The sequence below is a fragment of the Cyprinus carpio genome, chromosome B12 (genome assembly GCF_018340385.1).
Source record: "Cyprinus carpio isolate SPL01 chromosome B12, ASM1834038v1, whole genome shotgun sequence".
NCBI classification, from domain to species: domain Eukaryota; kingdom Metazoa; phylum Chordata; class Actinopteri; order Cypriniformes; family Cyprinidae; genus Cyprinus; species Cyprinus carpio.
This window is the reverse complement of record NC_056608.1, coordinates 14,594,516-14,621,830: the sequence shown is the minus strand read 5'-3', so window position 1 is coordinate 14,621,830 and position 27,315 is coordinate 14,594,516. Positions and strand designations below refer to the sequence as shown.

The 27,315-nt window shown below is 36.7% G+C and overlaps 1 protein-coding gene across 1 annotated transcript; it reads left to right on the top strand.

The window, feature by feature from the left end:
- Positions 1–3,518: 3,518 nt before the first annotated feature.
- Positions 3,519–27,315, top strand: opn4b (opsin 4b). The gene is made up of 11 exons (XM_042735536.1): positions 3,519–4,022; positions 13,781–13,923; positions 14,169–14,302; positions 19,399–19,602; positions 19,751–19,922; positions 20,166–20,330; positions 21,278–21,385; positions 22,547–22,730; positions 23,338–23,550; positions 25,008–25,073; positions 26,487–27,315. Exons 1-11 carry the CDS (start codon positions 3,879–3,881, stop codon positions 26,670–26,672), a joined length of 1,719 nt encoding a protein of 572 aa, XP_042591470.1. The 5' UTR covers positions 3,519–3,878; the 3' UTR covers positions 26,673–27,315.

Here is a 27,315-nt window from a genome sequence, read left to right as displayed (position 1 = left end):
AGCAGAGTAAGAGGATAAGTTTTGAGGAAGCAGTGACAAGCACCTTACGCACAAAAGGCTTGTATAACAGTAGATTTTGCACTAAATAACTCCATAAATCTTTATTCCCCCCCCCTTCAAATAACAAAGCTGCTCTTTGTTAGTAATTCATGACCCATATTAATGTACTTCCTCTAAAAATACTCAAATTACTACCTATTAAAATGCATTGAATTGGTTCAGATGGTCATGTAATGCACAATGTATATAATGTAATATAATATATTTGTAGCTTCAAAATGTATTACAATTTTTTAAAACTGTTCACATAGTCATTAACTTAAATATATATAAAATATAATAAATGGTAAAACTTTTTAAAGGTGTCCTTATTGCATGTTAGCTACATGTACTTACTATTGTTATACCAGTAAATTATGCATAATTACATGCACATAACCTTAAGACAAACCCTAATCCTAAATCCTCCTAACCATATAGTAAGTACATGTTGTTAATTAATATTACTCAGTACTTAAATGTATAATTACACTGTAACAAAGGGCACCTTAAAGGGGTCCTATTATGCCTTTTCACTTTTTGAATTTTAGTCAATGTGGGCGAGGTCGTGGTTAGAACGCTTGGTTGAGTGCATCAGACAAGACGATGATGAAGAAGAAGTGCTGCTGTAGTGTCAAGTTTGTATGTATGTGTTACAATTATGAAAACATTTTTATAATAAATTGCTGTCAGTACAATACTGGACAATGATGTAATCTGCAGAATTTACACTTAAATTATGAGACTACAGTGTTTCCCATACACTGAGTGTGAGTGTTTTTATATCACTGTATTTCGGAAGGAAACCGACTGTCTTCAGAAAATTGGATGTCATTTTCATTTAATCTTGCATGTAACGTCGGTAAGACTGCGCAATTAATCAAATTTCTAATCGCGATTACAATTATGGATGCCACAATTAAGTAATCGTTCAAAGCGGCAATTAATCGTTCAAAGTAAAGTTGCAAAGACTAAAGTCTTAAATCCAAAGAGATATTCTTTATAAAAGTTGAGGCTCGTTCTAACACGCCCCCACATGTCTACGTCACTATGTGGGAAGATTTGAATAACGCCGCCCAGATGCTCACGCAAAGAAAGAAGGCCTACCTTTTATTTGCAACACAGTTTTGTTGAGAAAGCGAAACTACTTTGTTTTTGCCTTCCAAAATAAGACAGGACTAGAAATCATGTTTATATTATGTTTATAATGGGTTTTATGTTTATGTGTCGTTGCCCCGGCCGGACAAGGCATCACATTATGTTAAGAGGCGTAACATTTTTGTCACACACTTGAGGCATTCGGCCAATCACAACGCACTGGATAGCTGGCCAATCAGAGCACACCTCGCTTTTCAGAGTGATGAGCCTTGTAAAAATCGATGCATTTCAGAAGGCGGGGCATAGAGCAGAAACAATAATGTACAGTATGTGGAAAATAATGTTTTTTTTTTTAACCTTAAACAACATAAACACATTTCATTACACCAAATACACAAAGTAATGTTCTTTTTAGCAGCATCATATGACTCCTTTTAGATGCGTTTTTTTTCTTTCTACATGTTAATGTAAGGGTTTTTCCCACTATTTTAATTTTAGTTTTAGTATAACATTTTAATACCATTCATATTTTTACTTTTTTATAATTTAAAGAAGAAACCAATCTGATGTATAGTTAACATTTAAGGGTTAATACTATAGAAAAGCTCTAAAAGTTTTTTCAGTTAGAGTGTATTCAGCTTGTTTATTTCATATAAAAATATGGCATGCAGTTGCTTTAAACAATGGTATAAACATCATTCAGTGTAAATTGTGATAATCGTAATTGTGGAAAATAATGTTTTTTTTTTTTAACCTTAAACAACATAAACACATTTCATTACACCAAATACACAAAGTAATGTTCTTTTTAGCAGCATCATATAATCGCAATTATAATTTCAAGGGAACAATCGAAAATTTAGATTTTTGTCGTATTTGTCCAACCCTAAATGTCTGATAAAGCAGCATTTGTGAGCTGAGCGCTGCTTTGTGTACAGCCATTACTGGGGAAACCTCAATCTCTACCACTCCTCTACCACTCCTCCTGCTGGCAGAGAATGAATTTGCATATATATATGATGCCACAAATAGAGTGCAAGTCTGTGGGAAACACTGGACTATGGTATAAATAAATTAAACTGTATAACAGTTTCACTGTGTCACTTCTGTGCCGTAAGGAACAGGGAGTTGAGAATAATCGAGAGAGTCTTTATTAATCCAACACAGGGGTAAATCCAACATGGAACACATGAGGAAGACACACGTACTGACTTGTAGACCCAACCAACACAGACTGAAAGGACACCAATAACAAAAACATTACTACTCTAATATGTCTTGCAATATCCGTGCGTGCAAAGTTTCTGCGCAATCCTCTTGCTCAATATTCTCGGGGTCGGAATCTGGCTCAAACTGATATGGCAATACTGAAGCCATTCTTAACTATACCGGAGCAGCCGGTGTCCTGACATTTTATCCTACCTGTCAGATTGTCCTGATTGTGCACATCAATATTGCATCCTTTTCTCATGCTGAACAACAATATTTAATATATCTGCATTACTGTAAGGGTAGGTTTAGGGTTGGGGTAGGTGTAGTCTTTAATACAACACAACCTAATATGTAGAAAAAAAAAATATTGTTGGTTTCCTGTAACTGTATCCCTTCTAGCTACAACCACGAATATGACACATAATTACGGTATTTGCATTACTGTAAGGTTTAGGGTTGAATAGGTGTAGACGTTAATAAACCACAATTTTACAGGTAGCATTTTTCGTTGTCGAATTGTACTACTCACTGTTTTAATGAGAGGTAGCAAAATCTGACAGGGTAGCACAAATCGACAGAACACTGGAACTTGTTGCTTTGGCAAGGGGCAGTACTGAAACACATCTAAGCTGTTTGCCAGTCACAACGCACTGTGATAGCTAACCAATCACATCACATTTTGTTTTTCAAAAGGCGGGCCTTCATCAAACCTGGAACTAATCGAGCCGTTTGTGCCAGGCTGGGGAGAAAGGTATTGTAATAATGTAAATTATGTAAAAAATAATGCGTTTTTCAAACCACCATTCATGAGAGCATGTTCTAGTACACCCCCAAAACAAAGTCAAGACTTTGCATAATATGACCCTTTTAAAATTGTAATAAAATATAATATAATATAATATAATATAATATAATATAATATAATATAATATGTGTAACAGTGTATTATTACAATTTTAATTTGTAAAATCTATTCTATTTTATGTTTGTGTCAATGCTATAAACAGTGGTTGTTCATAACATTTTAATTGTCAGCTCTGGGGTTCAAACACTTAATCAGCATTTTATAAGTGTGTCTGTGCTGCTGACTGGCTGTTAATTAAAACTGCTTCTGAATCTGAACACTATGTGTGGTTTGAGAAAGAGTTAGAGAGAGAGCAGGGAAGGAATGAAAAGACTGAGCATGTGCAATTTCTTTATATGAACGTCCTGCTGGCACATATACACATATGGGGCAAACAGGCACTTGAGGCTTACACTTGTGTGATTATGAAGGGCTTAGCACAGGGCTGTTGGGCTGCATGTGGGATGTTCAAGTTTGCTTAACTGAGCATCCCTCCTCATGCATACTGGAACAGGCACATGGTTACTGGCATTGACAAACTCATCACACACACATGTTGGGCGCAGTTGACAGCTGAACTCTAGGGTGCAGACAGAGAGAGGTAGAGGTATATGGTAATGCTGTTTCTCAGGTTTAAGCAAACTCTTTTTGCGTAACAAGTCTGAGCCCCTCTCCCTGCGCTGCGATGAACGCTTCGCGCTCGCTCAGCATGGGAATCCCCACTCAAGCCCCTAACAGCACCGCGGTGAGCGCGGACACTCTCGCCCCATGGAATTACAGCGCAGTGAGTGCGCACAAGCTGATGGAGCTGCCGGCGCGGGCCACTACGGTAAGATGATGGAGTTTGTTTAATTTTGGTAACATTTAGATGGGGTAAACGTCGACCATAATGTGTGTCGCACTTTAAGTCATGTGTATATTTATATTAACATATAAAAATATTGGAGAGCTAGCGCCAAAAACGCCTGCGTAATCAGAGGAGCGTTTGAGGGAAGCCTATCCATTCCATCTAAACGTTACAAGGGCAAGTGTGCCAATTAATGCGGATGGGTCCCCCAAAAGATAGGCAAAAGTATTTTACATGTGAGTACTGTGTTTAAAGGTGCTTTAGTATGTTTCAATAACCACAAAAGTTGCAGCTTTTTTCTGAGGAGGTAACCATAGTAACAGTATGCTGATCGAGCGATTTCCATTTCGGACGGTACTTCGACAAATCATAAAACATTCTTTTTTTTTTGTACATTTGTTTGTCGAAATTACAAAGAATTTTGTCTGTGCAATAGTCCGATGGTTAGTTAACTGTGCCAGAGGCGCCAAATACGCGAGATGAACATCACATTGCATCTGGACAAACTGCTGACAGATATTCAGTTTCTGTCTCTCCGCATGGATACGAAAGGATTAAATGTGTTAGCTAGTCAATCACGCCTCAGTGTATAGCCTCTGGGAGTGTTCGATGATCATGGTTTAGGTCAGAAGTTTATGGAACCTTTCAGTTGTAACAAGTGCACGAGCCAAAGCATATGATTAAGATGATAAAAAAAAAAAAAAAAAAAAAAAAATTACCCTGTGAACGCCAGTAATGAAATTGTAATAACTTTGTTAAAATGTAATCAAATTATGTTAAAAAGGCCGTTATTTCATGAAAAAAAAAATATATATATTTCCACAGACCGCCGTTACACTTCCTTGCTGTATATATTAATATTTTTTTGGTAGCACATTTTCAGCTGCTGCAATATCTGAAATAAAAGTACTGCAGTTGCAGGTTCTTGTTATTTAATGCATCAGTGGAGCATGGAGTCCATTTGTAATGTATAACATGTATCTATATATTCTGTGCATTTATGTCCAGAGCTGGAGTTATTGCTTGACATCAGAAAAACTCTCAAACAGGTATTTCTATATGATTAGCCTATATTAAATAAAGTTGTAACTGTATTCATTTGTTTTTATAAATGCATTTTATTCTAAATATTACATAGTCTTTAACAATAATTGAATTGGTCTTCATTTCTCATTTCTCTGGTCTTCATTTCTCATGGTCTTCATTTCTCATGGACATATTTGGATCAAGTCTGTAAACTACTGTATGGTGTATGGTGTGCAGTTGAATTGCTGCACACTGATCACTAGAGCTGCTCACTATCACCCACACACTCAACCAGAGGTGTTACAACCCTACAAGTGGAATTACTCAGCAAATGAGCACAATTTAGCAGACTGAGTAAGAATCAGCCACATACACACAAATGTCAGTTTGGAAAGTAGGCAGTCATGTGGGAATCTAGCGCATGGGATTAATTTCTTAGAGAAGTAAGCTATTCCTGGATATTTTCCTGTTTGGCGATTAAAATGGGACATACGAGAAAATGAATAAAGAGGAAGAAAAGAAACAAAAAACAAACAAACAAAGCCAAACATGCATACTGTAGTGCGTGCGAGCATTATTTGCTTTGTATCATTTCATCAGATGAAAATGATATGGAAATAGCATGATAAAGGTCCTAAAACAGAGCTTTGTCCCATGTGAGAGTTTTAAACCCAAATTTTACTAAAGCATACAGTAATGCTATCCAGTGAAGAAAAAAACAAAACCATTTGCTAATGCTTTACTGCTCATAGTCCGTTTTCGTCTTATTTATTTATTTTCATTTCATAAATCAATAGTGGTCCAGACAAATGAAAGAGTATGCATTGTGTCATATGAATGAGTGTTATGGCATTCTTCAAACAGAGGGGGGCCTTGTTCCTCTGATGAATCATGACTTTATTTGTTAATGTCACAGCTATAGTACAATACAGAGCTTGAATTCAAATTCTGATGTAATGTGAATATAGACCTTAACCTTTATATCTTCCATTGGCTTAATTTTATTTTTTTAATCCATGTTTTTTTTTCCACCCAACTTTGTAGCATTATGTACTGCATTAGTGCATAGAATTGAATTTCTATCTGTATCTTGTGTCACTGTGTGTTGTTAACCCTTCGCCTTTTGATTCCAAACAAATGATTGGATTCTAGTTTTTTTTTCTTTTTTCTTTTTCTTTTTTTTAGAGTGGCATGGATAGCTTTAGAATTATAGAGTAAATTAATGTGTGGGAGATAGAAAGTAATGCAAATATGAGTTTGAAGCAGGAGCTTGAAAGTGAAGGTGAAAGGTCATGGTTGTACAGGGACTTTAGAGAATAGGATGTTTAAGACTATGCCGTAGACAATGTAATTGTCAGTGAGGCTCTCACTGTTTGCCTTGAGCTAATATTGACCATGACACTGATGACATAATATTGATAACACTGCATGACAATTAGCCTTTTATATTTCATAGCATAAATTCCCCATTCCAGAGGCCTGAGATAAAATACTAAGAGATGCCCATGGTCTCAAAAACATCAGGTGGAATCAGCCTTTTTTTTTTTTTTCATAATTTACACTACAAAGATGGCAGAGAAGTGCTTCTGAAGTGTAAGCTGTCTTTCCACTGACTGTTTAATGCTGCTCAGTGGTGGCAAAAATGCATTTGCACAGCAATTAAAACTATAGCCTATACTTTCATATAGGGGCTGTGGTGGGTCAGAGAAGGCATAATTTAGTCTGGTTTTTATCCAGCATAGACCAGCCTTAAAATTGACCCTATTATGGATTTTTGAAAATTACCTTTCATGCAGTGTGTAACACAGCTCTGAGTGAATGAAAACATCCTACAAAGTTTTAAATCTGAAAGTGCACAGTGTATAAAGTTATTGTCTCTCAAACAAAAGAGTCGACTCTGAATCATTGAAAGGAGTCATTTTTAAAACGAATCCCAAGCCATTTCATGGCTGCATCCGAAAACTTAGGCAGCTGACTTGCTGCCTCAGTGCCGTACAATGAAATTACATTCAACTCATCTTCACTAAGGCACCAAATCAAACCAATAAACTAAATAAAAACAGAAAACCAGTAGATCAACAAAAGAGTGTAGCCTCTGTTAGTAATAAATAAGTAATTATTAAAAAAATTCTAACAATATGGATTATAAATTCAATGACTCTGTTACTTAATTAGTGGAGAAAAGGAGTATCCTCAGCCTCAGTTACAGATTTGAAAAACAAAAGGGCAGGAATAAAGAACCCTAAACTCTTCAACACTTCAGGATGCTATGGTTCTAAATAGAACTGGTTCTCCATGTAAAGAACCTTTAAAGAACCATTTTTTTAGAGTGTATGCTGCCTTCAAAATTCGATCAGAAGAAGGTACCTCTGGAGATAGGAAGTAAAGCAGAATTTAGATTTGAACCTGCCTTGGAATGCTGCCTCCGAAGGCAGCATTTTAGAGTTTTCAGATGCAGCCCAATGTTGACTTCAACATGAAACATTAGCATATTGTCCGCCCACTTGTTGCGTGCGCAGACCTGGGAAAACTTTGAAAACTTGGTTTGAATGAAAATGCAAATTCATTCTTTGCCATTAGGTGCCATATTTGGAGCTGTAAAAATAGCTGTTCCCCCCAGTAAAGGCTGTACACAAAGCAGCACTGCTCACAAACACTGCTTTATCAGGCATTACAGGCATGATGTAATGGAAATAGACCAATTGGACCAATCACCGCTGATTAGCTTCAGGCAAAGGAGGGGTTTGGAAAAATAAATCATTGAGCGAATCGTTTGTGTGTGTGTGCACGCGTGCGTGTGTGTGAGAGAGAGGGTCACATCACAGAGTCAGCTTTCTTAACCGACCATGGCTTGTGTAATGCAAACACATAGGAGCTTTATCACTGTGTCTGTCACCAGACTCTGTTCCCCTTTCGGGCTTGAACTGATGGTAAAACTAAGGACATTATTAACTGTCTTTACATTTATTTTGAAAGATGAAGCTCGCGATTATGGAAATGGGCGTTACATTTCTGATGAGTGCTTGTGGTGTTCGGCCAATCACAATGCACTGGGTCAGCTGGCCAATCAGAACAGACTGCTCTTGTCGGAAGGAAGGACTTTGTAGAAAACGATGGGTTTGAAAGAATGTGTTTTTTGAACATTAAAGCTAATGTTAAATGAAAGCTAGAACATTTTTTTTGAACATTAAAGCATGTCAACATATTCTGTTACACCAAATACACAAAATAATGATCTTTAAAAAAGCATCATATGACCCCTTTAAATATGTCTTTTGTCATTTAAATGAAAGCTAGAACATTGGACACTAGCCCAACTTTCAAATCCAGTGAAAGCGATCCATGTGTTTGTCTTTTGCCAATAAATGCTGATTTAGCTTGAACTTACATATTCTGCAATCTTCTAAAGACATGGATGCAGGTTTGAGACAGAGTTTCTGGTTAATACATAAGGCTGACATGACCCTGTGCTGCTTTGATGATCTTCTGGATTTTTAAAGGTCATAGGATTTCAACTTTGTATTCTTGGAAAGCACTACTACATAATGATTTATTATAGTAGAATTTTAATGTTCTTTTTATGGTTATATGACACACTGGCTTGATAGAAAAAAATTGAACTTCAAGTTCAATTGAGTTTTGTCTCTGAAGGGGCGGCATGAGTCCTAGGATTATTGCAACTAACTTGTCCAGTGTGTATTTGAATTGATTTCTGGCTTGTCAGAAGTAAAACAGAAAGCAAAGAGGTTTCTGTAATACAATGAGACATTTACAAAATTGTGACAGCAAGGACATTGGTCTGTTTCATTTCTTTCTCACAAGTGAGGAATAAAGCACTTTTGTTTGTTTTTGTATTTTATGCTCAGAGAATTTTTGTGAAATATATCAACAACCACTGAAAAAATAAAGCCAAATGTATTTTTTAAGTACAGTGGTACTGGCAATCAAGGACAAACAAAATCACTAGAATGATGTTTCATTTCATTATGATTATCAAGAGTTTGTCGCAGGAGCTGATTCCTTATTAATGATAATGGTTTTGACATTAATGTTAAAGCAGATATTGTGTTTGGATGTTTACATATTTTTGTCATATGTATGCATGTTTTATACATCAGAGAGACTAAAGCAGATATTGTGTTTGGATGTTCACATATTTGTGGCATATGTATGCATGTTTTATACATCAGAGAGACTAAGACAGTGACAATAAAAGGGAAAGAGAGTGAAACAGAACAACATATGAATCTGTTCAAACTCCAGTGACTTAGCAGTGTCCTTCAAGGCTTTCAAACATTAGTATTCTTAACATCTGAATAAAAAATTCACATTGAGGGTGGTCTTTATGTGTCCTGATGTTTTCTAACTGTTCTGTTTTAAAATATATCCACTTTACAATGTGCCATATTGAAAGCCACATTAATGAATGGCAAGTGGTTTGTTTTTAAAATGAACCATTCATAGGATTCTTAGTGGTCATGGAAGGTAGCCTACATATTTTATCAGTGTGTGTTCCCAAGGAATCAAACCCATGCCCGATGTTGCTAGCATTATACTATACCAGCCTTAGCCTTATTGATCAAATGTAAATTTTCCTCCAAGTACTTATCACATCAAGTACACTTTAAGCTATTCAACTAATCTTTGCAATACACATATATATATAGAGAGAGAGAGATAGATAGATAGATAGATAGATAGATAGATAGATAGATAGATAGATAGATAGATAGATATTTGACCCTCTGATGCATTCATTTTTTAATTATAAAGGGGAAACAGATCTTAATGTTTGTTTTCAATTAATTTAAATTTTTTTGTGATATATGTTTAAAAAGTTGCACATCTGTCCATTTCGATAGATTGTTACATTGGATCTCCATGCCAGGAATATCAGATCAAGTCTCCTTCTCAGATCCCATCATATTTGTTTTGTTTGGTATCCCATATTATCAACAGTTATACCAGTTAACAGCGACCCTGTATTTTGTCTGGTACTGGTATTATTCTGTATGATACTATTAACTAAAATTCTTCTATCAGCCTGAGAGGTTGACAGAGGAAGAGCAGAAAGCAAGAGATGAAGTAATGATGATAAAAAAAATGATTGTATATGTTTGTGCTCAGACTTCATCTCAACATCAGCCCTACTTCTAGACTTCACCTTGTACTTTGTTTAACCAGTACAAATTCAACAAATGTTATACCAAACCAAAAAGAAATGGAAAATTACTTCTACAACTTCTTGTGAAATTAAAACCATGAAATGGAGACATTACCTTGTCTCTTGCTCTTGAACACCACAAAATGATCATATTAAACAAAAACATAAAGCATTGCAAGAGCAAGAAAAATATGTAAAATAAGTCATATAACAAAAATCAATCAAAGACTAATAAAACTAATAAAAATGGCTAAAACTGGCTTTTAAAAATCCATCCACTGTAGCAAAGGCACGCATCAGAGGGTTAAATAATGATTCACTATGGTAAGAACTGCCAATAAGAAGCCAAGAAAAATGGGTCAGTGGTATCAGTTAAAGCATGCATAGATTTAAATCATCAGCACCTCGGAGCTGCACATTGTCAAAGAGCTGTCTCGGTATCCAATGTTTTTGCCTAGTAATGTTGTAGACATCAATCAAAAGGAATTTGTGCATTTTGAAAACTTCAGCTTGAATTCAAATTCACCTTACCCCAAGAAAGTTCTTTCAGGAAATACACCCATGCTCTTTGCGGAGAGGTCTTAGCTTTTGTTGGACAGACGGAGTAGATAATCTCCCCAAAAATACTCTTTTTTTTTAAAGCAGTGGATCTGCTGTCCTTTATCACGGTTTCCGCTTGAGAAGTTTGGGCCCGTAGTCTCCAGAGATGTTCCTTACCAATCAGGAAACTGTCAGGTGACAGATTTAGGATTGATTGTGTGTGCTGTGCTCCTATTCAGACATTTCTTCTAGCCGCAAGCTATGATAATAAGTGGAGCAGCACAGACAAACAAGTTCATTCAACACAATCTGTTGCTCTCAATCTTGCAGGTTAATGTTTGTTTTTTATAAAAGCTTTTAAATAATACAAACATAGTACAATTAAATGGTTTTTAATTATGTTTTTTAGATGATTTAAGACCTTTGTTGTGCATCTGGTGTTATTCTAAACAACTGCAGCCCAAAAATAAAGCACCATGACATTGTTCTCTCTATGCTATGATTAGCTAATGGTACAATAAGCTCTTTGCAATGTGGTGAAATGTCATTTTCTCTTCTTTATCCATTTCTGTCTTTCTCTCTGTCTCTCCTTGTCTTTTTAAATCCCTCTCTGAATATCTAAAGTGATAGTGACATTTTAAGAGCACTTTCCCATCTATTTGTGCCACAGAATCATCCCTCCAAGAACATGCTCTCGTCCAAATCCCTCATCGATAGACCTAACAGACAAGCACTGTAACAGCACTGACATATGAGGATTAAACCAAATATCAGCTCTGTCTCTCTAGATTAGGCGAAATGACAATCAAGGCAATTTGTAATGGATACTGTGCCTTCCAGTGTCTACTTTCTGGATGTTAGTGAACGAGTGTTTTCCAGAAATTGTGCCATTTACCATTGTACCTAAAAATGTCATGACCTGTTTAATTATTTTTTGAGGTCGTTTCATTCAAATAAGATTAGACATGTGCCGGTATTTGGTAATGCAATATATCGCAATAATAAACATGCACAATATTGTTATCACGTGGGCACTTTAAAATACAGAGAATAATCATTTATTACAAATTATTCCAAATTTTGAGTGCATTTTAAGAATACTTTTCCCATCAAGTGGTCACATTGCACAACATCGCTGTATGCTGCATCAAAGACTCATATGCACTCTGATGTAAACTAACACGGATGAGAAGTGCATGGCTGAACACATTAGAGACGCTCTGGATGATAGCGCACATTCACTGTCTGACAGCAGATGGCGCTGAACAGCAGAAATGCAGCCATTACCCTGGAAACCCCGTGAACAAAGCAGCTATGCTATTTTCTGGCCGTTTCTGAAACGGAAGGCTGCATCCTCCAGAAGTCACTTTTGCAGGCTGCATATATCATCAAGCCTGGTTTATTTCAGTTAAAGGGATAGTTCACCCAAAAATGTAAATGATGTTTATCTGTTTACCCCCAGGGCATTCAAGATGTAGGTGACTTTGTTTCTTCAGTATAACAGAGATTTTTAACTGAAACCGTTGCAGTCTGTCAGTCCTATAATGTCAGTGGATGGGAATCACGGCTTTGAGAGTCATAAAACATACTCAAACAAAACCAAATAAAACCCTGCGGCTCGTGATGATACATTGATGTGTAAAGATACAATACGATCGGTCTGTGCAAGAAACTGAACAGTATTTATATGTTTTTTTTTACCTCTGATTTTCACCGCAATGTCTGAACTGTCCTAAGTGCATTCGCATCTTCTTCTTCAGCCTGCACTTGAGGCGTCTTCTTATTCTTTTTGCTTTATGGTGGATCGCAGACTTACAAATGCATTACCGCCACCTATCTCTCAAATGGACCATTGACACTTTATCCACAATCTCAATTGGGAGTGTCAGTGGTCCAAAAAACTAAATTTCTGGGGGGCACAAGCAAATATGCTGTTCAGGGGGCCTAGAACAAGAGCCATCTTATTGTTATTTTTGCTCAAAAAATTCTGCATTGTTGGCGCTGATAGCCTAGTGGGCAGTGTGTTGACATATAACGCAATTGTGTTATGGGCGTCCTGAGTTCAAATCCCGGCTTGAAGACCTTTCTCCCCCTTCACTTCCTGTCTGCTCTACACTGTCCTATTGCACTGAAAATCTATGATTCAAAATCTAGTAAGTTTTAGGAAAGTTTTAGGATTTTTTTTTTAAGTTTCAGCACTATTTGTAGATTTCATCATATCAGTATTTTTTGTGACATTGGTCATAAGTCTTTGTACAGATGACCAGATGTTTTTCTGTTGAAGCATACTGTAAGATGCTTTTGGATCATTCGCAAATCATGCTGGAGAACATAATCCTCAGGTCTTATGTGAAATGTATTAAATTAGAAACTTAAGTTTTGCAGAAAATAAAGTTTTTAAACATTCCTTGTCCATGTGAATGATTGCCACTCTTGATTTGCTAGTCTGCATTACACACCCATCGTATGCTCTAACTATAAAAGTGACCTACAGAGTGTCAATTCTACTTGTTTTGCTGTATCTGGCTTTAGCCATTAGAGTCAACAGAGTGACTCAGGGATGAATAGAAGTATAAATGGATAAATTGATGCTAAAAGTGGCCGGCTAAGACGTTGACAATGGTGAATCGAACAGTAGTGTTTGATGTACTAATTGCTTCTTAAGAACTCAGTCTGACTCGAGGGCAAAAACTGAAAGCTGGCCCGCTTGCCATTCTAAAAGCTTTTATGTGTTCTCTGTTCCACACACTAATATAATTGAATGAAACAGCACAATCCACTTCAAAAACAGTAAATATGTCTGCTTAATTCCATCTCAGCTGGCCATTGAGGTAGTAAACAGGCATTATAGAGAAGATTTGGTCTCCTGTAAAATTAATACAAATTTCTAACTTTATAAGTAATGTGAAGCTCAAGTATTCAGATTCAGTGTCCTTTATGTGTAAATGTAGCATATTGTGCTCATCTGAAATGATCTCCTGACGTTCCCTTTTTTTCTGGCTGTGCACAGGTGGCAATGGTGCAGAATGTTCGACATCCTTTCCCCACAGTGGATGTTCCAGACCATGCTCACTACACCATTGGCTCCGTCATTCTGGCAGTGGGCATCACCGGCATGGTGGGAAACTTCTTGGTCATGTATGCCTTCTGCAAGTGAGTCCAGATATATGTTGTTTGTGTGATAACCAATGAAATCCTGGTTAGATCTGCTCATCTAGAGTCATTGTTGCACTGCAAAAGCAGCACAGAAACTGCTCAGATATAGACTACGGTTTCACAAAATGGGGTTCAAGAACAATTATTAGAAATGGTTGAGCTCTTTTAAACAGGATGGATGTATCAAAATAAAACTTTTTTTGAATTGTAGCATTTGACTTTTCTTTTGTGTATGTTTTCAGGAGTAGGAGTCTGAGAACACCTGCCAACATGTTCATCATTAATCTAGCTGTCACTGACTTTCTGATGTGTGTCACTCAGACGCCAATCTTCTTCACCACCAGTCTGCACAAGCGATGGATCTTTGGGGAAAAAGGTAATCCAGATGTCAGATAATCATGGATGATTGATCAAACCCCTGGTTTATTTCCAGGATTTCATACTTGCACAGATGCTAAGTCAACTTTACAGGGTGAGTTCATGAGACTGATTCCAGTGCAGATGAGAAGAAAGCATAACAGATAATGATAAAGGATCTCAGTTGGAGATGGATTATGCAGTGATGCATATCTGTGTGTCCTGGTGAAGGAGAAGAAACACCTTAGTGTCCACAGAGGTCAAAGCGATGTAGATATAAATCAGAGTTCGGTTAGCCTGAACATATTTAAATCACAATGCAAAGGGGCTTCTTAAAATCAGCAGGCGTATGTAAAAAATGTGCAATTATAAACTCAAAAAAAGAAAGGTTTTTGGTTCATTAAGCTGATTGTTTGATGAATCAGTGTGTTGAAAAAATAATTAGGGTTCAGCTTTATCAAGCTTTTTCCAGTGTGTTATTATTGAGGGGGAAAACAGTGGTAATTATATTTTCATTTTCTAGAATATATATTTATATATATATAAAAACATTTTTGTAAAAGCCCGTGAATTAACTAACGTGTTTTTTTTTTTTTTTTGCTTAATTTGTTAGTGTTTTTTTTTTTTTGTCTGTCTCATGGTTTGTTTATTGTATTATTGCATTATATTATTACCAGACATGCAAAATCAGATGTTTTCTTTACTAATCAGACAAAATTTGATCTGAGGTAAACTGAATGACTGTTTAATGCTACAGTCAGTGTTTCCAACCCATGTTTACAGTAATAGTAGCACATATTATTTAAAAAGTACCTTTTTCTATTTTAGTAGAAAGTTTATTTTACATTTGTTTAGTTTGTATTCCCGAAACCCAGAAGACAATTAGCATATCTGAGCCATTTTCTCTTTATGGGTTTGTACTGTAACCATGTCTAGAAGAACGGTGAAAGAAAGTCTAAGTCTATTTCAAGTTGGGAAGTAATCATTTTGAACTATTTGCAAATAATATTTTGAAATATGCACACACAAACATTTATTTATCAAAACACAAAAGTGTTTCTTGTCCCATCACGTAAATGACACCACATTTTCAATTCAAAAAAGTTGTGGATATACTGTCGTTAGTTTAACATTTCTATTATAAAACAGTTGTCAAATATTAAATGTTTCCCTACTTCTGTTTTATCTGACACCTGTGTAGAATAGCAGTTAGCGAGTCATGACTGAGCAGCTCCCTACAAAGTCAATGTATAGAGATGTAATCTGTCATTCAAGCTCTCTTAAACATATTATTGGGATTATTTTGCATTAGTCCTAAAAACCCTTCCTGAAAGGACAACAATTGCATGATTACATATTCATCATGCAGTAGCATGTGTGGGATTAATGTGATGCTCTAATGTTAGGCTTTCGAATAATGCAACAGATAAAACAGAAAATGTCAGGTCATCTGAGGATCCCTTGATCACTGATGGTCTTGTTTAGATTTCAAACCTTTTAAGCACTTAAAGTGTGTTCTTTGAAGTGAAGTAGTTGCTGGATGGTTGATGAAGTGGAATGACTCAAACTCTCTTGAGGTCTCTCTTCAACCTGAGGAATGTGTGAGAGATCTGCTGCGCTTCCTCTGAATGATGTTCAAAAACACACCCTCATAGTGCTGTAGAGCAGCTTTACAAGATGGTGAAGAGAAATGTGACCGATGGCACCCACTCACTTCACCCATTCACAATCATTATACGAGTTATGATGTCTCGAATCATAGTATTTAATCATAGAATTTAACAAGCTTTCTCTGCCTGGAATCATCTTGTAGACATCACCTTGTTAATAATAACTGAGAGTCTTACAACCCCCAGCAGCCATACATTTTTCATATTGTTTCATTGTCAATATTTTATCCACAGTGTTATTGTACTTCGCTTATCAATACATGCATAAATCATGTGCATATACACCTATAATTTACTCACATATACATGTATACTGTTGTATGTTCAAAATATATGTAATACACTTATATGAAATCCAATACATCTTATGTTAGTAATGAATGCATATACTCTTGTAAATAACTTGTGTATACATATAAACTTGACGCATGCAGACACACCTATACATACTTGCATATACATATTAACTTGATCCATGGATATACACCAATAAACACTCACACATACATATAAATCTGATGCGCACATGTGCAAAATTCACAAACGTATACCATTCTGATAAGAAAGACACATGCTTTAGTTGTGGATATACATATATGCAAGTCATTACCTATATGCATATGCGTGAACTTTTCAGTGCAAATGGAAGGCATTTCAGTGTAAAAAGAAGCAGCTCACCTCGCTCTTCAGAACGATGAGCTTTAAAAATCAATGCGTTTCAGAAAGCATAGAGGAGCAACAATAATGTACAGTATGTGGAAAATAATGTGTTTTTTGAACCTTAAACCACATAAACACATTGCATTACACCAAATACACAAAATAATGTTCTTTTTAGCAATGTCATATGACCCCTTTAACGTGGCTTAACGCATTAAAATGCATTTTTGCCCACTGGTCGTTTACTATAGCCCTGTAAACATTCATTTGAATGAATTATTGGACTTCGTTTTGTACTGAGATGTAAATTTGCAGACGTCCCTAGCCTAGGTGAGAATGCAGGGAATATCAAACTTAAAATAACTTTATTCACATACTTTATGATAAATATTTACAAATGACAGTCCTGTGGTATACTGTGTTATTTTGTTGAAATGTAGTTTTTAAAATAAAAAGTATTACATCGAATTATGTAATTGGCCAGCTTAGAAAGTCCCTGGCTGCTGGAGATCCTGCTGTAGGCAACTACCAGAGACAGACCGTGGCATCAGGAGATGCTGCTGTCTCCGGCATCTCCAATAGCTTGCGTGCGTATGGGGAAGTCCTGGCCTAGTGGTTAGAGAGATTGACTCCTAACCCTAAGGTTGAGGGTTCGAGTCTCAGGCCAGCAATACCACGACTGAGGTGCCCTTGAGCAAAGCAACGAACCCCCAACTGCTCCCCGGGCGACGCAGCATAAATGGCTGCCCACTGCTCCGGTTGTGTGTTCACGGTGTGTGTGTGTTCACTGCTGTGTGTGTGCACTTTGGATGGGTTAAATGCAGAGCATGGATTCTGAGTATGGGTCACCATACTTGGCTGTAAGGATAGATAGATATGTATATGTGTGTGTGTGTTTTTTTTTTTTGTGTGTCGTGGGGGTGTGTGTGTGTGTGTGTGTGTGTGTGTGTGTGTGTGTGTGTGTACTCTATATATAATCTTAATATTAATCCAATATGTATTAATTACATTCATTTAGCCATTTGCTAGGTTGCTAAGCAAGTTTTACTAAGCAGTATAATGTACAGTGAGCCAGTGATTATTGCAAAAATAAAACCCTTTAGAGTGGTGCAAGATCGTCTGATAATCTGAATATAATGCATAATATTCAAACAGTGGGAAAGAGTTTGTTGATATTCTTGTTCTCGCTGGTCTTCTCATAGCCAGGGCTATAATCAAGCAAAGGTTTCCAGCAATACTTAAATTAGTGGTCAATATGGACTTTTTTAATGACAGATTCTTAAACTTATACCTTTTTTCAGTCTGTAAAATAAAAAACCTGTTCACATTTGTGACATTTCCAAAGCAATTATAGATTCACAGGGTTACACAGTTTCCCATTATTATTATAATTCACATCCTCCACTGCCCGCATGTGTAGCTTGTATAAATTAGCTAGTATTCCTATGTTGATAAGAAAAATGTGTTCTTTTTCATCTAAAGCCATTTTCCAGTCTTATTCTTTTCATACAGAAGCTTGACGGAGGTTGTTGATTTATTAGGACTGTGTAGTATGATTTAAAAGTGAAAGGGAAGTGACGTGTGGCCAAGTATGGTGACCCATACCCAGAATTTGTGCTCTGCATTTAAGCCATCCAAGTGTGCACACACAGTAGTGAACACAAACCCATATTGCTGCTGGGGGTTCAGTGCCTTGCTTAAGGGTCTGACTTCAGTCATGGTATTGAGGGAGGACAAGAGTGCTGGTTATTCACTCCCCACACCGACAATCCCTGCCGGACCTGAGACTCAAACCTGCGACCTTCGACTCTCTAACCATTAGGCCATGACTGCCCCCCATTACTACTACATTACATTATTACTCATACAGTGTAGAAGAAACATGTGAAGTACTTGCTTTATTAATGCAGTACTGGATTATTTATTCAGTGCATTATGAAATTCATAATAGGATTAAAAATCTAAGTGTGCTGAAAAACTGCACACCCTTAGGCCATCTAAGATGTAGTTAAGTTTGTTTCTTCATCATAACAGATTTGGAGAAATGTAACATTACATCGCTTGTTCACCAGTGGGTCCTCTGCAGTGAATGGGTGCCGTCAGAATGAGAGTCAAAACAGTTGATATGAACATCACAATAATCCACACCACTAGTCCACTGGTCCTCTAGTCCCTCAATTAACAACTTGTGAAGTGAAAATCCTCATGTTTGTAATAAATTTGAAGTTTCATTATGAAGATTTTAACTTCAAACCGTTGCTTTCAGTGCCTTCAGTGCCTTCAGTGAAATGTTGTCTGGTTTAAATCAGGAGAGAAATATGCACAGATCAAGCACCATTTACAAGCAAAGATAAACAGTCCAAAAGAATTGTAAAACAAATATGTTAGTGGATTTTAATGTGAAAGGAAAATGGGATGGATTTTTTTTTTAATCAGAGGAAATGTTATGATGGAGTTTGCACAGGTATTTTGGTCAGAAGCAACAGTTTAAAGTTAAATGCATTGATAGATTTGTTTCTTACAAACATGCAGTTTTTCACTTCACAAGACATTAATTAATGGAATGGAGTCGTGTGGATAACTTTAATGTTATAGTGGGGATTTGGATAGCATTCTGATGGCACCCATTCACTGCAGATGATCTGTTGGTGAACAAGTGATGTAATGCTACATTTCTCCAAGTCAGTTCCAATGAAGAAACAAACTGAGGGTGAGTAAATTCTCATTTTTAGGTGAATGGTTCCTTCAGCATATTTCTTTTTACAGTATTTTTCTCTCTCCGCAGGTTGTGAGTTATATGCATTCTGCGGCGCTCTGTTTGGTATCTGCTCAATGATCACACTCATGATTATTGCAGTAGATCGATACTTTGTGATCACTCGTCCTTTGGCCTCTATTGGCGTTATGTCACGCAAACGAGCCCTGTTAATACTCTCTGCTGCTTGGGTGTACTCTATGGGCTGGAGCCTGCCTCCGTTCTTTGGATGGAGTAAGTGCTTACAATCACTCACTTAAAGAGAGGGATTTAATTGTGAAATTAAAGATTGAATAATGTATATATGCATCATTTGTTAGAAAGGAAATTGTACCTCCTAATTTTAGAAGGAGCAGCATGTAATTGCATTTTATATTCTCAGGTGCATATGTCCCTGAAGGTCTGCTGACATCCTGTTCGTGGGATTACATGACTTTCAGTCCTTCTGTACGAGCCTACACAATGCTGCTCTTTACTTTTGTTTTCTTCATCCCCCTTTTTGTCATCATGTATTGCTACTTCTTCATCTTCAGGGCCATCCGAGATACCAACAGGTACATGCTTTTACCATGTTTATGAGCGTAATTGACCATGTTTCTGGGCCGGAGAGATGAAAAATACTGTCTTTCTGTAAAAAAGAGGAGAGTTATTTCTCAATAAAAGATCAATTTTAGATTAGCTCTATATTTTACAGTGATACAAATACCTCGGCTTTGTAAACTGATGTATATGCTGTCTCTTCTTGTGTGTACTGTATCTATCTGTTTGTTTACACATCTGTACGATGGGAATAACAGAGCTGTGGGAAAAATCAATGGAGAAGGAGGACCCAGAGACTCTATCAAGAAGATGCATCGAATGAAAAATGAATGGAAGATGGCAAAGATAGCACTCATAGTGATCCTTTTGTATGTCATCTCCTGGTCTCCGTACTCCTGTGTGGCTCTTACAGCTTTTGCTGGGTGAGAATCAGTATGTCTTGCACCCACAATCCATTGCTTTTATTACATCCTTCTTGATGATGTTAGCTGAGTAGTTTTGACTTCAGCTTATTTTTTTGTTTGTTTTATTTATTGCTTTTTTATTATTTATAGTTACCTGTGTCAACTAAAACAAAATATTTGACGAATAAAGTCATACTTCACTTCTCACTGTAACTATGCCTACACACACTATTCACTGCTAGTGCAAGAATAAAAAAGTTTGACACTAGTTTTTTTTAGTAGTTCAGATAGGACAAAACTGTCAAATTAAAAAGAGGAGAAATAGCTTTAAACTAAAGATGATCAAAATTATCCATTTATCTCAATCATCATGAGGTACAGTGTGTTCTATGTGAGAAGTAGATATTTTTCAAGGTAGTAATAAGTAGCTAAGGAGCTAGCAATGAAACTTTCTTTTTTGATAACTGTGGCACTAAATTAATATAATATAATAGGGATACTTCAAATAAATAGCTGACAAAAACGTTTCGTATAATTTCATATATATATATATGTATATATATATATATATATATATATATATATATATATATATATATATATATATATATATATGTGTGTGTGTGTGTGTGTGTGTGTGTGTGTGTGTGTGTGTGTGTGTGTGTGTGTGTGTGTAAAGACATGATTTCTTCCATCACTGTTTGCTTCCATCCACGCACACAGAGAAAATGTGTCACAGACTGTGAATAACAATCCACTGAGCTGTATTCATCAGATTCCCTTTGACAGGTTAATGATCACGTACCTGCTGCTTCATTTCCAAAGGACTCAATGGTTTTACTCATTTACCACCTCTTTGTAATCTAATATGTCTGTGTGGAGCTGTGAGGCGATGTCATGCTGGTTAGATGAAAGTAATGCATTATAATGATGTGTAATGTTATGTCCTCTCACTCCTTCCACAGCTACGCTGACATGCTCACACCCTACATGAACTCTGTGCCTGCTGTGATTGCCAAAGCATCTGCCATACACAACCCAATCATCTATGCCATCACTCACCCCAAATACAGGTGTGACGATGCCCAGGTTAAACATTTCTACCAATAGTTGTCTATTCTGTTGCATTTAATGAGAATGATGAATATTCATGGCTATCGCAGTAATTTTGACAAATTATTACAATTATATGAATAGGACTGTGACCTCATAGAGAACAAGAGCACGAAATAACTGATATATAATTTATATAAAAATCCACACTAGTGTTTACATGTTTAAGGTTGAATTTAGAATTGTTTTTGAAAGGCATCTTTTATGCCCAACAAAGCCATTTAAAAAAAAAAAAATAAAAATACAGTAAAACTAGTAATATTATGAAATATTATTACAATTTAAAACTGTTGTCTGTTATTTTTTAAAATCTAACTCATTCCTTCTATGACAAAGCTGAATTTTTAACCCTCTGGTCTTTAGTGTCACATGATCCTTCAGAAATCATTCTAATATGCTGATTTGGTGCTTATTACTTATTAATAATGTTGAAAATAGTGCTGCAATTTATTTTTTTAAAACAATCTTACAGACCCCAAACGTTTGAACAGTAGTGTATTTATTCGTTTATTTGTATCTTACTGTAAGAAATTTCTGTTAAATATAAAATCAAATCCTGGCAATATTTTACATTGGTCGCTAAAATTGAAATACCCTGGCTGCATATTGAAGCACTGAAGCACAGTCAACTCAATAACCAGCAGCTCCGGTTTATTACACACCCTAGTTTCCAATGACAAGAGACCTGTCCAGTGAAATGAAACATTGTTCCACAAACATGCAGGCTGCGTGCCCAAGGCCAGGCAGACCCAAATCGATCAGCAGTTTTGTGTACAGAGTGCAAGCACAAGTACCTTGAGATGACAGAGGTAGATTCTGACCTTTAAAAGTCAGATTTACTTCAAATTGATCTGCTCTGGATGCATAGGCCATGTGCTGCTCATAACAGATCTGAAGATTAATGCCTGAAGCACCTAAATGATGAGGCCTTCATTTACCCATTCTTATCACCTGGAAATAATGGGATCCTTGGGAAGGATTGATTTGAGCTTTAAGGCTTTTTTTTTTAACAAAAAAGGGTATTAATATTTCATTTACAGTTGTGGAAAGATGTGAACTGCAGTTTGCAGTTTCCTCTTTCAATGTTCCTGTCCTTCTTTCACAAATCACTTCTCTTTCAGGTCTGCCATTGCAAAGTATATACCATGTCTGGGAGTCCTGCTGTGTGTGCCTCGTAGAGACCGGTTCAGCAGCAGTAGCTTTATGTCCACACGACGCTCCACTTTGACAAGCCAGTCCTCAGAGACCAGTAACCTGCACCGTGCCGGGAAGACACGCTTGTCCTCTGTGTCTGACAGCGAGTCGGTAAGAAAACACCTTAAGGCCAGAAACAATGTTTGTGAACCCAAATTCTGTCTGAAAAATATGCCAGAACTAGTGTCAGAAATTGTTTGGGAGTGATAATTGTTCCCTGAAATTGAATTTTGAGGGGGGTTTTTTGTGTACCTTTCTGATGAATTACTTCAAATGAATAAATTTAATCAAATGGCCAATTTATTGTCCAAGAACATAATATTATGCTATATATCAAATGTTAGGTAATAGATAACTAACAGAGGAATTCAATGTAGACACAAAGCACTGTGCACATGGCATTAACTGCATGAGGACATCACCAAGAGAATTTGATTATAACAGACAATGACACTTTTGTATAGGGACCAATTCTCACTATTAACTAGTTGCTCATTAGCATGCCTATTATTAACATATTGGCTGTTTATTAGTGCTTACATATTCTGCATGGCCATACATCCCTACATCCCTAATCCCAAAAGCTAAACTTAATAATTACCATACTAACTATTAATAAGCAGCAAATTAAGAGTTTATTGAGGCTAAAGTAATAGTTAATGGCATGTTAATAGCAAGAATTGAGCCTAAAAATTCAGTGTGTGTTGTTTATGGACAGGGCTGGACGGACACAGAGGCAGATCTCTCCAGCGTGAGTTCACGTCCTGCTAGTCGTCAGGTCTCATCTGACATCCGTAAAGATTTGTCAGACTTCAAGCACACCAGCTCTCTGAGGTTGAATGTCAAGAGCAGAGACTCAAGTATCTTCGACAGAACCTCAGCCCAGAGTCTAGCTGAGCCAATCTTAAACCGGACCTGTACATACATCAGCGTAAGTGAGAGTCTTCAAGAAGTGTTATATCTCACCTCATTAATCAAAAGCTTCCCAGCTCACTCAGCGCTCCTTGATATATGAAATTAGGAAGACCACATTCATTTTAGAGAGGAAACGACTCCATCAGATTTAAAATTCATTTGGAAATTTTATTCCATCCTTCATATCTTGAAGACAGTTTCAGTCAGATGAAGATGTATTTTTTAATTTAGCCTGGTACTGGTACTGCTGAATAATGATAGATTTTGTTTCACTTGAATGATACATCACAAGGGAAATTGTATTAAAATACTCTGACAGAGTGTCATGCACTGCTTTTTCAGTGGCATCACTACTGATTCTATAGCACAAAGCAGTACGACCAGAAACATTCACTGCAACTGGTGTGCTTTATATCCCGAACAAATGTCTCTTATGAACCGATTCCTTCAGTGAATCATATATACAGTGTAACCAGTGTACTCTGATTCCTGAGTGAATGACTTTTATGAGCTGGTTCCTTTTAGTGAATCAAACACATATAACACAACCAATATAGTCCGATTCCCAAATGAATGACTCTCATAAGATATATTTTTTTAATGAATCAAACACATGCAGCACAGCCAGTATGATCTGTTTTAAAGAACAAATGACTCTTGTGAGACAGTTCTTTTTAGTGAATCAAACACATAAAGTGCAGCCAGCGTAACTGGATTCCTTACTCTTATGAGCTGGTCATTTTTAATGATAAGGACAACCAGTGCAGTCCTGCGTTTTGTCAGTATTATTGAATAAAAATAAAAAAAAAATGTTGAAAAATATTTTTAATATTTAATTTTTATATTTTAATTATTTGATTGCATTTATGCAACTTCTATAAAGAGGGGAAAATTGTAGGAAGAGTTTTCATTTTTTATTTAATATTTTATTTTGTAATTTTAAACTATGATTACATGGTTTATTGGGTTTCATAATTTAGTGGTGTGTGAATAACAAATTTCAAATCAAATTGATTTGGCAGTTTTAGAAGAACAAATGTCAAATCAAATTGATTTGGCTCCCAAAGGCTCCTTTTGTTAATATAATGTTAATCACGCCATGAGGCAGTAGAGCAAGTGAAAGATGTACTGTAGATGGGACAGTGTGGGTCAGTGCACGGGGTGTTTCTTTAAAGAGCAGACTTAAATGAGGGTCCATTACATTGAGATTAAGCCTGCCTTAATTCTCCTGCTCTAATCTGCTGGTTTTAGAGAAATAATCCCCATAAACAGAAGCTCATCCCATGTCATCAAGATGAACGGCATTAGTGCGTCCACTGTGTGGCAACATTTGCTTTGCCCTTCCACCTCAATTTTTGTTGGTCACAGCCCATTTTAAACACTAGGAGGCGGGCACTGTGTTAACTTAATCAGTGATTAAAGATCTGAACTTTAAGAATGTGAAAACTTAATCATAAATTCCATCTCTTTCAGACGGTGGGCGACAAAGATGAGATCTCCATGGCTGAGGTCAGCCTGTCCAGTTGTCTCTCGTCCTCTGTAAGTGCTCTTTTTGGACTGAATTTGTTTATTAATTATGTTTTAGTTGCAATTATTAACATATGATCTCAGTCACTTCATGTACTGATAGAAAAACAGGAGATCTCTGTAGTTATTAACATGCAAGTGTCTGTAGTCTGGAAATGGATGTAACAGAAGTCTATGCATCACGAAACCAGATTTACATGTGATTATGTAACTAAGAGAGGGAATTTATCTGAATGACACTTTTTCAAGAAAGGTTAAATATAGGAGGAGAAATAATAATAATACAACAGTCTCCTATATTCCTGGAGCAGATTTCTCAGAAGACGATGAAAAAAAAACTGTATTTAATTTGTTCTGTAATCTTTTTTTGAGGTTGTGTAAGAGAGAAAACACTGATGTGTTTGATTAATATGGGACTGAAAGTCCATTTGTGAAACACAATTTTACTAAACTCTTCAGGGAACACTAGTCCGCTCCAAACAGGTTCAATGGTGGTATATATTAATCTTTTGTGTTATGAAGGAGCTGTTTGGTTAAGCATACATAATAAGCTTACAAGATTTCAATAAACTGAGTTAATCACATTCTGAGGAAGAAAACAGCAATAGCTTGATCCTCAGAGAGAAGAGATGCACAAAAACCAGACTTTAAATGAAACCAACCCACATAAGGTCAAATTAGGCATCCAAATTGTCTTGTGTTCAGACGCAATAGTGTTAATCAGAGAGGCCAAGCTACAGTACACTGTCACAAAGTTACCCCAGTGTTATAGCTGTAGTGACTGGAACCCAGTGCTAGAAGCAATGACAGGAAGCAAACCTGTCAGTGAATGTAAACACAAACTCTAGTCCAGAAAGTTCTCAGCAGATCAAGCTGAAAAGCATTCCTGTATTGCTGAGCATCAGCTTCAACTGTGGCAAGATTTGGTTCCAGTGCACTGTGGGAGTTTTCATTGATTCCAACAAGCAAGTCTTATACCTGCTTATGCACCCCCAGCCTGATCTCATGAAGTATACATATTAATAAAACACACACGCGTTTGTTTCTGTGAATTGCTTTTATACTGACCAAACAATATTTTCTAGCCTCTAACCCTAAACCTAACCCCTTACAGAAAACCAGTTTGCATTGTTACACTTTCAGATAAACAGCTGGTCCCCACAATGTCAAAAATGTCAGGTTTTACTATCCTTGTGGGGACATTTGGTCCTCACAATGTAGCATAAACAGGTACACACACACACACACACACACACACACACACACACACACACACACACACACACACACACACACACACATATTTATTCAGCATGGATGCATATAATTGGCCAAAAGAGACAGAAGTAATGTTACAAATGATTTTACAGTTTTATCAGTTTCACCATTTTCAGCTCACTAACTATCCTTTCTCTGTCACATCAAGCAAATATAGTCTCAGAGAACGTTGATGAGAAAAGGCCGTTGGTTCGGATCCCTTCCATCATTGTGACGTCAGAGTCCAGTCCTGCCCTCCTCTCAGAAGGGCGCAGTGGCGGCCCATCCAGACAGCTCCCAGGTGCTTCGGTGGAGGCAGCCTCTGTCACTGTGGAAGCTGCTGGGATTGACTGAATACACGCTGCACTACCACTTATTTATACTCCAGGACACCATCTTAACAGACTCTTGGTCATATGACTTATCCCTTCCTCCTTTTTGTCTCCTTTACACAGGGCTCAAAACTGAACCTGCATGCAGTTACAGCTGACACCTGAAATTTGGCTGTGTTGTATTTGTTGTACTTTTGCCTCTTTTGAGGTGAAAAATGGGCAACCACAGGCTACGGGGTAAACAGGGTCTTTATTTTAGCAAGAGGACGCCCTTTAAGGCTTCTTTCAGTGGTGTGGAGATAATCCTCTCCTCTCAGGGAAGAATACGACAGTTCTGTGGGAAAAGCAGCGATCAGTCTCTCAGTTATGGATTGACACTGCTCAGAATATGTATTCTGATATATCCATCCCTGCTTCATCCATAAAAAGGTTGTGCTGCAGGCCTTAGGAATAAACCGTTCCCTGCGTCCGCACAAGATCAAAATCAATGCAATATGACGTAAAGATTCAAACGCCTAGTTTTTACATAGCCAGAAATTTTATTCTATGAAAGGTCAACCGGTGTAATCACTACGACAGAAAAGTGGATATTTTAATGTTTCTTTAAAGGTAAAGTGTATAATTTTTTATGTATATACTGTATGTAAAAATATTTTAATTGTAAT

What these genes read in the sequence shown, in the direction of transcription:
- opn4b (XM_042735536.1), top strand. Translation starts at nt 3,879, where the DNA reads ATGAACGCTTCGCGCTCGCTCAGCATGGGAATCCCCACTCAAGCCCCT. An exon ending in GCTCTTACAGCTTTTGCTGG is followed by an intron (nt 20,331 to 21,277) that starts GTGAGAATCAGT and finishes CTCCTTCCACAG; the next exon opens with CTACGCTGACATGCTCACAC. An exon ending in CTGTGTCTGACAGCGAGTCG is followed by an intron (nt 22,731 to 23,337) that starts GTAAGAAAACAC and finishes GTTTATGGACAG; the next exon opens with GGCTGGACGGACACAGAGGC.